The sequence below is a fragment of the Salvelinus namaycush genome, chromosome 14 (genome assembly GCF_016432855.1).
Source record: "Salvelinus namaycush isolate Seneca chromosome 14, SaNama_1.0, whole genome shotgun sequence".
Classification (NCBI taxonomy): Eukaryota; Metazoa; Chordata; class Actinopteri; order Salmoniformes; family Salmonidae; genus Salvelinus; species Salvelinus namaycush.
The window spans coordinates 21,373,140-21,385,458 of record NC_052320.1 but is presented as its reverse complement, the minus strand read 5'-3'; the positions used below and the strand labels follow the sequence as shown (position 1 = coordinate 21,385,458).

General features: G+C 43.6%; 1 protein-coding gene across 2 annotated transcripts in view; it reads right to left on the bottom strand.

The window, feature by feature from the left end:
• The window catches only part of LOC120059265 (tyrosine-protein phosphatase non-receptor type 22-like), a 31,945-nt gene that overhangs the window by 10,047 nt on the left and 9,579 nt on the right, over nucleotides 1-12,319 (bottom strand). For both annotated transcript variants that reach the window (XM_039008180.1, XM_039008181.1), the window contains exons 7-11: nucleotides 12,060-12,119; nucleotides 7,712-7,857; nucleotides 3,479-3,545; nucleotides 3,227-3,304; nucleotides 97-189 (exon numbers count right to left, since the gene is read on the bottom strand). In XM_039008180.1, coding sequence (XP_038864108.1) covers nucleotides 97-189; nucleotides 3,227-3,304; nucleotides 3,479-3,545; nucleotides 7,712-7,857; nucleotides 12,060-12,119 — 444 coding nt within the window. The remainder of the gene's footprint in view (nucleotides 1-96; nucleotides 190-3,226; nucleotides 3,305-3,478; nucleotides 3,546-7,711; nucleotides 7,858-12,059; nucleotides 12,120-12,319) is intronic.

Genomic DNA, 12,319 nt, shown 5'->3' with positions numbered 1-12,319 from the left:
CATCCCAACTAACTACTCATTATGTGATCAATATTAGTGATTCTGCACCTCATCTTGATATAACTGTTCCCCGTCAAAACATGCTGTCTGTCTCACCTCCTCTGTGCAGGAAGGCTGTGCTGGTGCCATGGACTGCAGATACTTCTCAAACAGGAACTTGACGGTTCTGTACACCAGCTCGTACTGTTCCTGTAGTCACACACAAAATCAGTTATTCTAGTGTTAGATCCCATATCAATTGCCCTGGCCTGTTGCAAGAGAACTGTCCTGCAATCCAGGAAATGTCAAATGTGTAGTGTATTTGAGACTTAATAAAGGCTTCTGAAGTTTGTAATTGCCACCTTAAAATGTCAGAATTGATTGGTGCCAGTCGATGGTGAGATACAGCTTTGTGATAAAAATGTCTCAGGTAGAAGCCTGTCACACAGTGTGTATGTACTGTACACTGAGTGTACAAAACATTAGGAACACCTACTCTTTCCATGAGAGACTGACCAGATGAATCCAGGTGAAAGCTATAATCTCTATAATCCCACCTCAACGTCAACTCAATCAGTGTAGATGAAGTGGAGGAGACAGTCTCAAAAACCACTACTAAAGGACACCAATAATAAGAAGAGACTTGCTTGGGCCAAGAAACACGAGCAATGGACATTAGACCAGTGGAAATCTGTCTGATGAGTCAAATTTGAGATTTTTGGTTCCAACCGCTGTGTCTTTGTGAAACACAGAGTAGGTGAACGGATGATCTCTGCATGTGTGCTTCCCACCATGAAGCATGGAGGAGGTGGTGTGATGGTGTGGGGGTGCATTGCTGGTGACACTGTCTCTGATTTATTTAGAATTCAAGGCACACTTATCCAGCATGACTACCACAGGATTCTGCAGCGATACGCTATCCCATCTGGTTTGCACTTAGTGGGACTATCATTTGTTTTTCAACAGGACAATGACCCAACACACCTCCAGGCTGTGTAAGGACTATTTGACCAAGAAGGAGAGTGATGGAGTGCTGCATCAGATAACTTGGCCTCCACAATCACCCGACCTCAACCCAAATGATAGGGTTTGGGATGAGTTGGACTGCAGAGTAAAGGAAAAGCAGCCAACAAGTGCTCAGCTGGTTGAGAGAATGCCAAGAGTGTGCAAAGCTGTCATCAAGGCAAAGGGTGAAGAATCTCATTTGTTTAACACTTTTTTGGTTACTACATGATTGTGTTATTTCATAGGTTTAACGTCTTCATTATTATTCTACAATGTAGAAAATAGTAAAAAATAAAGAAAAACCCTTGAATGAGTAGGTGTGTCCAAACGTTTTACTGGTACTGTAAGTATTCACACCGTTTTGCTATGACACTGATGAGTTCTAAACTTTAAATATCTTTAACTATCAGGTATCCTATTTAAATATTGAGTGCCATAATCTAGTTTGTACATCAGAAGTTAATAGTTATCTGTAGGGGGAATGTATTGAGTAAAGGAAGGGCAATCACATGTGGCAGGCACTGATAAGGGTGGATAGATGTGGTTTAGTGAGGAAGGGGGCCGAGGTCAGGTCACATTAAGGGAGAAGGAACAGTTTATGGCCCACATCACTTAATTTCCTGCCTAGCAATAAAGATGTAACGTTTCGAGAGAAGGAGGACATCACCCAAATTGAGGTATATATACTACAACTGGTGGAAATATGTCTTATGCAGCTGTATGACCCAATGGGTGATTAAACTTGGTTTAAGCTTTACTAATCGTCCGTGAGTTTTACTAGGTTAATTTAGACCCTAACAACACTAAATTACGTTCATGTGCATCCAATTTCCTTTTATCGCCACCAAAACTTGTTTGGACATGATTTAGAAAGTAACACACCTGTCTATATAAGGTCCCACAGTTGACAGTGCATGTCAAAGCAGAAACTATACCATGAAGTCCAAGGAACTGTTTGTTGATCTCCGAGAATTGTGATGAGGTATATATCTGGGGAAGGGTATAAAACTATGTCTAGAGTGTTGAAAGCTTCCAAGAGCACAGTGGTCTCCATCATTGGGAAATTGAAAAAATATGGAACTACCCAGACTATGCCTATATTTGTCTGTCCGACCAAACGGAGCAACCGGGAAAGTAGGACCTTGGTCAGGGAGGTGACCAAGAACCCAATGACTACTCTGACAGAACTACAGAGTTCTGCCAGAAGGACAAGGCTCTACAGCACTTCACCAATCTGGGCTTTATGGGAGTGGCCAGACGGAAGCCACTCAAGAGAAAAAGGCTCATGACAGCGTGCCTGAAGTTGCAAAAAGGCTCATGACAGCGTGCCTGAAGTTACAAAAAGGCTCATGACAGCGTGCCTGAAGTTGCAAAAAGGCTCATGACAGCGTGCCTGAAGTTACAAAAAGGCTCATGACAGCGTGCCTGAAGTTACAAAAAGGCTCATGACAGCGTGCCTGAAGTTACAAAAAGGCTCATGACAGCGTGCCTGAAGTTGCAAAAAGGCTCATGACAGCGTGCCTGAAGTTACAAAAAGGCATGTGAAAGACTCTGAGAGCATAAGGCATAAGATTCTGCGGTCTGATGAGACAAAAATGTAACTCTTTGGCCTGAATGCATAGCCCATCTAACACCATCTCTACCATGAGGCATGATAGCATCATGCTATGGGGATGCTTTTCAGCGGCAGGAACTGGGAGACTGGTAAGGATGGAGGGAACAATGGATGGAGCCAAATACAGGAAAATTCTTGATGAGAACCTGCTTCAGAGTGCAAACGACAGGACAATGACCCCAAGCATACAGCCAAAGCAACACTGGAATGACTTCAGAACAAGAATGTGAAAGTCCTTGAGTGGCCCAGCCAAAGCCCAGACTTGAATCTCATTGACAATCTGTGGAAAGATTTGCAGATTGCTGTTCACCGCTGCTCCCCATCTAACTTAACAAAGCTTGAGGAAATTTGCAAGGAAGAATGGGAGAAAATCCCAAAATCCAGATGTGCAAAGCTGATACAGACATAACCAACATGACTCAAAGCTGTAATCACCGCCAAAGGTGCTTCTACAAAGTACTGACTCAGGTGTGTGAATACTTATGATTTAACCAAACATTTTTAAGACATGTTTTCACTTTGTCATTATGGTGTATTGTGTGTAGATGTGTGAGAACATTTTTGATTTAATCCATTTTGAATTCAGGCTACAAAATGTGGCATGAATACTTTCTGAAGGCACTTTACCTTGGTCTGAACCACAGAAGGCCTCTGTGTTCTCATGTCCTGAACCAGGTCATAGATGCTGAAGTCTTCTTTGAGCCGCTGGAAATAAACACAAAGGCACTCAATGACGATCAGTAAGGTGACTGTACACACATACACTTACAGATACGGTAGCTTTTAGTACAGCACAACATAGATACAGTAGTCTTTGGTCCTCTGCTCACACTCGGGTTCGGAGGAGATGGTACAGTACAGGGCAGGTACAGTTCTCACCTGTGTTTTCACCAGGTTCCAGGTGTAGTCGATGGCACATAGTGCTCCTGTTCTTCCACAGCCAGCACTGCAGGGACAAACAGGAAGAACAGGGTCAACATAATATACATTACACTAATTAAGAAGGACAAACAATTACATTATATAAATACAAACTCTCCTTTCACTTAGCATACTCCTGGCCCACACTAAGAGACAGAGACTGTAATATATAGACACTATATATATACAAAATTATATATATCAAATTACTGGATTCAGCTATTTCAGCCACATCCGTTGCTGACAGGTGTTTAAAATCGAGCATACAGCCATGCAATCTCCATAGACATCCATTTCAATAAGCATTTTCTACGGCTGGCCATGCTTTCCACCTGGCCACCACTACCCAGGCCAACAGCTCTGCACCCCCTGCAGCAACTTGCCCAAGCCCCCCCCCCCCCCCCCCCCCCCGCTTCTCCTTCACTCAAATCCAGACAGCTGATGTTCTGAAAGAGCTGCAAAATCTGGACCCCTACAAATCAGCTGGACTAGACAATCTGGACCCTCTCTTTCTAAAATTATCCGCAGAAATTGTTGCAGCCCCTATAACTAGCATGTTCAACCTCTTTCGTATCGTCTGAGATCCCCAAAGATTGGAAAGCTGCCGTGGTCATCCCCCTCTTCAAAGGGGGAGACACTCTAGACCCAAACTGTTATAGACCTATATCCATCCTGCCCTGCCTTTCTAAAATCTTCGAAAGCCAAGTGAACAAACAGATCACCGACCATTTTGAATCCCACCGTACCTTCTCCACTATCAATCTGTTTTCCGAGCTAGTCATGGGTGCACCTCAGCCACGCTCAAGGTCCTAAACGATATCATAACCGCCATCGATAAAAGACAGTACTGTGCAGCTATCTTCATCGACCTGGCCAAGGCCTTCAACTCTGTCAATCACTGCATTCTTATCGGCAGAATCAACAGCCTTGGTTTCTCAAATGACTGCCTCGCCTGGTTCACCAACGACTTCTCAAATAGAGTTCAGTATTTTAAATCGGAGGGCCTGTTGTCCGGACCTCTGGCAGTCTCTATGGGGATGCCACAGGGTTCAATTCTCGTGCCAACTCTTTTATCTGTATATATCAATGATGTCGCTCTTGCTGCTGGTGATTCCCTGATCCACCTCTATGCAGACGACACCATTCTGTATACATCTGGCCCTTCTTTGGACACTGTGTTAACAAATCTCTAAACGAGCTTCAATGCCATACAACACTCCTTCCGTGGCCTCCAACTGCTCTTAAATGCTAGTAAAACTAAATGCATGCTCTTCAACCGATTGCTGCCCGCACCTGCCCGCCCGACTAGCATCACTACTCTGGACGGTTCTGACTTAGAATATGTGGACAACTACAAATACCTAGGTGTCTGGTAAGACTGTAAACTCTCCTTCCAGACTCACATTAAGCATCTCCAATCCAAAATTAAATCTAGAATCGGCTTCCTATTTCCTATTTCGCAAAAAAGCCTTCACTCATGCTGCCAAACATACCCTCGTAAAACTGACTATCCTACCGATCCTTGACTTTGGCGATGTCATTTACAAAATAGCCTCCAACACTACTCAGAAAACTGGATGTATCACAGTGCCATCCGTTTTGTCACTAAAGCCCCATATACTACCCACCACTGCGACCTGTATGCTCTCGTTGATTGGCCCTTGCTACATATTCGTCGCCAAACCCACTGGATCCAGGTCATCTATAAGTCTTTGCTAGGTAAAGCCCCGCCTTATCTCAGCTCACTGGTCACCATAGCAACACCCACCAGTAGCATGCGCTCCAGCAGGTATATTTTACTGGTCATCCCCAAAGTGAACTCTTCCTTTGGCCGCCTTTCCTTCCAGTTCTCTGCTGCCAGTGACTGGAACGAATTGCAAAAATCACTGAAGCTGGAGACTTATATCTCCCTCTCTAACTTTAAGCATCAGCTGTCAGAGCAGCTTACCGATCACTGTACCTGTACACATCCAATCTGTAAATAGCACACCCAACTACCTCATCCCCATATTGTTATTTATCTTCTTGCTCTTTTGCACCCCAGTATCTCTACTTGCACATCATCATCTGCACATCTATCACTCCAGTGTTAATGTTAAATTGTAATTATTTCGCCTCTATGGCCTATTTATTGCCTTACCTCCCTACTCTTCTACATTTACACACAATGTACATAGATTTTTCTATTGTGTTATTGACTTTGTTTATGTGTAACTCTGTGTTGTTGTTTTTGTCACACTGCTTTGCTTTATCTTGGCCAGGTTGCAGTTTCAACTGGCCTACCTGGTTAAATAAAGGTGAAATTAAAATAAAAATATATATAAATTAAAAAATAGACAAAAATTGGCAGTAGAATGGCGTTACTGAAGAGCTCAGTGACTTTCAACGTGGCACAGTCATAGGATGCCACCTTTCCAACAAGTCCGTTCTTCAAATAGCTTTCCTGCTAGAGCTGCCCTGGTCAACTGTAAGTGCTGTTATTGTGAAGTGGAAACGTCTTGGAGAAACAACTGCTCAGCCGTGAAGTGGTAGGCCATACCAACTCACAGAATGGTTGCAACACTCACTCCCGAGTTCCAAACTGCCTCTGGATGGTATCGTCACCATGGCCGAGCAGCCGCACACAAGCCTTTGATCACCATGCACAATGCCAAACGTCGGCTGGAGTGGTGTAAAGCTTGCCGCAATTGGACTCTGGAGCAGTGGAAAAGCTTTCTCTGGAGTGATGAATCTCGCTTCACCATCTGGCAGTCCGACGGACAAATCTGGGTATGGAAGATGCCAGGAGAACGCTACCTGCCCCAATGCATAGTGCCAACTGTAAAGTTTAGTGGAGAAGGAATAATGGTCTGGGGCTGTTTTTCATGGCTAGGCCCTTTAGTTCCAGTGAAGGGAAATCTTAACGCTACAGCATACAATGACATTCTAGATGATTCTGTACTTCCAACTTTGTGGCAACTGTTTGGGGAAGGCCCTTTCCTGTTTCAGCATGACAATGCCCCCGTGCACAAAGCAAGGTCCATATAGATATGGTGTGTTGAGATCGGTGTGGAAGAACTTGATTGGCCTGCACAGAGCCCTGACCTCAACTCCAACGAAAACCTTTGGGATGAATTGGAACTCCGTCTGCGAGCCAGGTCTAATCGCCCAACATCAGTGCCCGACCTCGCTAATGCTCTTGTGGCTGAATGGAAGCAAGTCCCGGCAGCAATGTTCCAACATCTAGTGGATGCCAGCCTGTTACACAGACACTACTATTAACTGACTACTGAAGTGTTATGCCATCTGACTGGGGCTTACTTGAGTGGAAAAAATCTGTAGCAATTGGGCCTAAATTAGGATGCTAAAGACTGCCTATTATAGCCTTGTAATAGAGAGCAGGGTGAGGGGATATCATGTGTTGTGGCAAACTCCTTTTTCTGGAGTGTAGTGCAACACGACTCAAGCCTATGTCAAACATGTTGAGCAACTTTCAAAGAGGAGACCTGTGTCCACCGCTGACATTTCCATGTATAACACTGTGGTTGCAGTGTGGAAACAAGCAATGTTCTCTCTCTCTCGTCTTACTCATGAAAGACAGACGACTGAGTTAAAGGAGGACAGAGCTTAAAAACACAACCCTTTGAACATTCATCATCACTAAACTCTCAGATTACCCAAGGCCTTACAACAGGTTAGCGGTAACCATGGCGAGAGACAGTAAGAGAGAGGGGGAGATGTACAAGTGCTTGTTTGACAACCCGCAGTGGTCTGTTGGCCACCCGCCCACACACTCTTCCTGTCTATGTGTCTAAGAGAAGGGGGAGGTGACTGAGCTTAAAGGGCTCTACAACAGGATGCCCACAACAATGTGTTCTATCCACAGAACAATCACTTTTTCATGAAATAGAACCCCACAGCATATGACTGCTTAGCATCAGCCACAAAGGAGACCTATAACTGTAGAACTATTTACCATGCTTTATTGACTCTCCGTTTCTGACAATCATTCAAACTTCAGGTTAACTGTGTACTGTGTTGGTGTAATTCAGGACTGATTCACTGTTGTGAGATGGTGGCTACTTGTGGTGGCTACTCGTGGTGGCTACTCGTGGTGGCTACTTGTGTGTGTGTGCGTGTGTGTGTGTGTGTGTGTGTGTGTGTGTGTGTGTGTGTGTGTGTGTGTGTGTGTTGGGAGCTTGGAGAGCTAACCTGCAGTGTATGCAGATGGGCACATCCTCATGGGCCTGGTAGGATCTCATCTCTTGCAGCAGCTCCAGGATGGGAGGGATGGTGTCAGGGACCCCATGGTCGGGCCAGTTGATATAGTGCAGCTGTCTCAGGGTCCGGCACCACTTCTGGAAACACCACAGAGTTCAATATTAAAACAGACAGACGGACACACCAGGAAACATGTGTACTCACGCTGACTTCCTGTTTACCCCTACCCCATGAAATCAACTCAAAGTTTATTGGTCGCGTACACAGTTTAGTAGATGTTATAGCGGGTGTGGCGAAATGCTTGTGTTAGTAGCTCCTGACATTGCAGTAAAATGTCAAACTACACAAATTAATCAAAAACTAAAATCATCAATAAATCTCAGAATGATTACAATTAACAACCCAAATAACACTGTATCAGTAATCCAAGTGCAATCTATGCGTATATATACCGAAAAGATTATACTAAGAATGATATGTGCAGCAGTAGATATATTAGAGTGAGCTATGTTAAGAATTCAGAATCTAAATATGCAGTGTGAATAAACACTGCAACTAAAATGCAATGTACAGTAGTAGATATATTAGAATGAGCTATGTAAGGCCTCCAAGTCGGTCGTCAGTTGAACGGTGGTTCCTCCAACACGTTGGTGCAGCTGGCTTCTGGGTTAAGCGGGTGGTTGTTAAGAAGCGCGGTTTGGCGGGTCATGTTTCGGAGGACACATAACTCGACCTTCGCCTCTCCCGAGCCCATTGGGGAGTTGCAGCGATGAGACAAGATCGTAATTGGATCGCAATTAGATACCCCCTTTTGCTCACCAATTTTGTGGTAAAAGAAAAAAAGAAGTGTCCAGCATTAAGAGTCTAAGGGCCTGGGCTGGGTTTCTAATAAGCTGACATATGGAATTGTTTTAAGATGGTCATACCAAGGATCATTTAGCTATTCAATTTGGAATTTTAGGACCCCTGTAGGTCTAAAAAAGAAATGCATAAAACATTTACTTTATGAAACATTGAATTTGGCCATACTGCTATTAGCCCATGGAAATGCATTGATTGTCCAAAAATTAATCAATAGGAAGTTTGTTTTGAAATCAAGACGCAGGCCTCCTTACTGTTCCTAGAATTTCTAAGCAAACAGCTGGAGGCGGGGCTTTCTCCTACAGAGCTCCATTTTTATGGAATGGTCTGCCTATCCACGTGAGAGACGCAGACTCGGTCTCGACCTTTAAGTCTTTATTGAAGACTCATCTCTTCAGTAGGTCCTATGATAGTGTAGTCTGGCCCAGGAGTGCGAAGGTGAACGGAAAGGCACTGGAGCAATGAATAGCCCTTGCTGTCTCTGCCTGGCCGGTTCCCCTCTCTCCACTGGGATTCTCTGCCTCTAACCCTATTACAGGGGCTGAGTCACTGGCTTACTGGTGCTCTTCCATGCCGTCCCTAGGAGGGGTGCATCACTTGAGTGGGTTGAGTCACTGATGTGATCTTCCTGTCCGGGTTGGCGCCCCCCCTTGGGTTTGTGCCGTGGGGGTGATCTTCGTGTGGGTGGGGTTATACACTGCCAGAGTGTTTCCCGATCCCTCCTGTCTCAGCCTCCAGTATTTATGTTGCAATAGTTTATGTGTCGGGGGGCTAGGGTCAGTCTGTTATATCTGGAGTATTTCTCCTGTCTTCGGTGTCCTGTGTGAATTTAAGTATGCTCTCTCTAATTCTCTCTCTCTCTCTTTCTTTCTTTCTTTCTTTCTTTCTCTCTCTCGGAGGACCTGAGCCCTAGGACCATGCCTCAGGACTACCTGGCCTGATGACTCCTTGCTGTCCCCAGTCCACCTGGTCGTGCTGCTGCTCCAGTTTCAACTGTTCTGCCTGCGGATATGGAACCCTGACCTGTTCATCGTACGTGCTACCTGTCCCAGACCTTCTGTTTTTGACTATCTAGAGACAGCAGGAGCGGTAGAGATACTCTGAATGATCGGCTATGAAAAGCCAACTGACATTTACTCCTGAGGTGCTGACCTGTTGCACCCTCTACAACCACTGTTATTATTATTATTTGACCCTGCTGGTCATCTATGAACACTTGAACATCTTGGCCATGTTCTGTTATAAACTCCACCTGGCACAGCCAGAAGAGGACTGGCCACCCCTCATAGCCTGGTTCCTCTCTAGGTTCTTCCTAGGTTCCGGCCTTTCTAGGGAGTTTTTCTACACCTGCATTGCTTGCTGTTTGGGGTTTTAGGCTGGGTTTCAGTACAGCTGATGTAAGAAGGGCTTTATAAATACATTTGATTGAAATACATTTGATTGATATAAGAAAGTGCAGAATAATATATTTTTTTACTGTAGAAATACTCGTAAATGTTTTGACGTGTAAATGCCCTATTCACATCCACACATTTTTTGTACCGATATCAGGTTACCTTCAGACGAGTCCCGTTACACTTGTGTGGGTCGTAGAGCAAAAAGGAGAACACCCAAACCGGTCAGACGCTACAGTTTTTATGAGAAGACCGATTTTCAGGATTGTCTCCAGGTCTGACTAACACCGCTGTAGCTCTGCCACCTTCCACCGCGATGTGGAAGGCCGACATCAGCGAATGTGATGGATTGAGATGCAGCCCATGCAAAACAACAGATATTTCTAGCTTAAACAGATGGATTTCGATGGGGGGTCTCAAGCAGTGTTGGTTGTGAGTGAGTGAGTGAGTGAGTGAATGAGTGAGTGGCAGGATACACGTGAGTCTAACTAGGCTAGACCGTCACCAACCCAGGGCATTAATACCTGCTCTCATAGATGGTGGCTACTTTTGTGTGAGTGTGTGTGTGGGAAAGTGGTGCCACAGGTTAGCTGTTTGTTCACCCACCCGCAATTGCTAATAACCCATCCGCAACCGCCCAACTACATGTGATAAAGTGAAAATGAGGCCCACACCCAACCCTAACCCACAAATATAGAAAATGCGCAATAGGCTACAGTCAAAGACTGCAGAAAGATTTTGACAGAACTGATTTAGATATGTTTCTGCTTATAATTTCAGACATTTTGATAGGCTATTTTTTGTCAACTTGACAATAATTAGATACATGTAGCTTCTCTTTTGTCATTATGTTGCCCTAGAAAACTAAATAAACCCTTACTCAACAAAATATTGTCATAGATATATAGAATGAATGCTGCAATCTAGTTGACACCAGTGAAGTTTACTCTGTCATCTTTCGCGGAAGTTTAGAGACTGGGGAGAAAATACAATACATCAATAAAAAACGGGGAAGATTTTCTGGTTGTAAGGAAAAAGAAAGCTGGGAAAACCACCCAAAGTGTTTCTGATAAGATTTCAGTTCAGCTTCGATGCATATTTTATGTGGTTGAAATACTTTCAGCTTTTACGATGCTTTCATGATGATGGCAGCACCTTTACAGATGGTATCTAACTGAGCATTGCATTCTCTCAAGATTCAGAAAGAAAGAAATCTATTTCTCCATTCCTGTTCCCAAGTCAACATTTTGCCTATATTTGGTGTATACTTTTATTGCAAGAAATGCTTAAATCTGTAAGAGATATTATTAAGGCTGTAGCCATATTTGCACAGGACTAGTATTACTAGAGAACGTTGGTTATGTATTTATTACACCAGAATGTCCATTATTCCAGAGGTGCAATATTTTTTTATGATGCATTTGGCGATGTTCAGTTCATTCGCAGAAAACATATAAACAGAAGCATTAACTGTGGAAGTTGACACATGTAGGCCCTTCATGTATCGGCTATGCGGAGGTATTGTTTTCTTGCTCAAACTGCAAGCAACACCTGTCAAAATCATTTTTCTCAAAACACAGACCTCATGGCTTGGTTTTTGCTCTGACATGCACTGTCAACTGTGGGACCTTATATAGACAGGTGTGTGGCTTTACAAATCATATCCAATCAATTGAATTTACCACAGGTGGACTCCAATCAAGTCGTAGAAACATCTCAAGGATGATCAATGGAAACAGGATGCACCTGAGCTCAACTTCAAGTATCATAGCAAAGGGTTTGAATACTGAATAAATAAGGTGCTTCTGTTTTTTTACCTTTAATACATTTGCAAAAATGTCTAACAACCTGTTTTCGCTTTGTTATTATGGGGTATTGTGTGTAGATTGCTGAGATTTAAAAAAAATGTAATCCATTTTAGAATAAGGTTGTAAATAAGGCTGTAACGTAACAAAATATGGAAAATGTCAAGGGGTCGGAATACTTTCCGAAGACACTGTATGTCTTGTCCGCAGATTCTTCACATGACCGTTTCTAATTATCCCTCCATCTCAGTTTATAATAAGGGTATAAACAGTTCTTACATTACGATAGGTCACCCTCAAGTTTCTGCTCACATAGTCCCCTTTACTTTCCTCTGAGTCCTGTACACAAACACACAGAGTTGGCAGTTTAGCATTATTTTCACACAGAAAACCTACAGACGCTATTCTTTCTAACTTTGGAATGACATTAGTATACTACGTACTTCACACATATGTACTTCACACATGAAGGATTATTAATGTTTATGCATATTTCAGTCATATTTGAGCAGAACCCTATAAATTAGAATCCCAGAGGA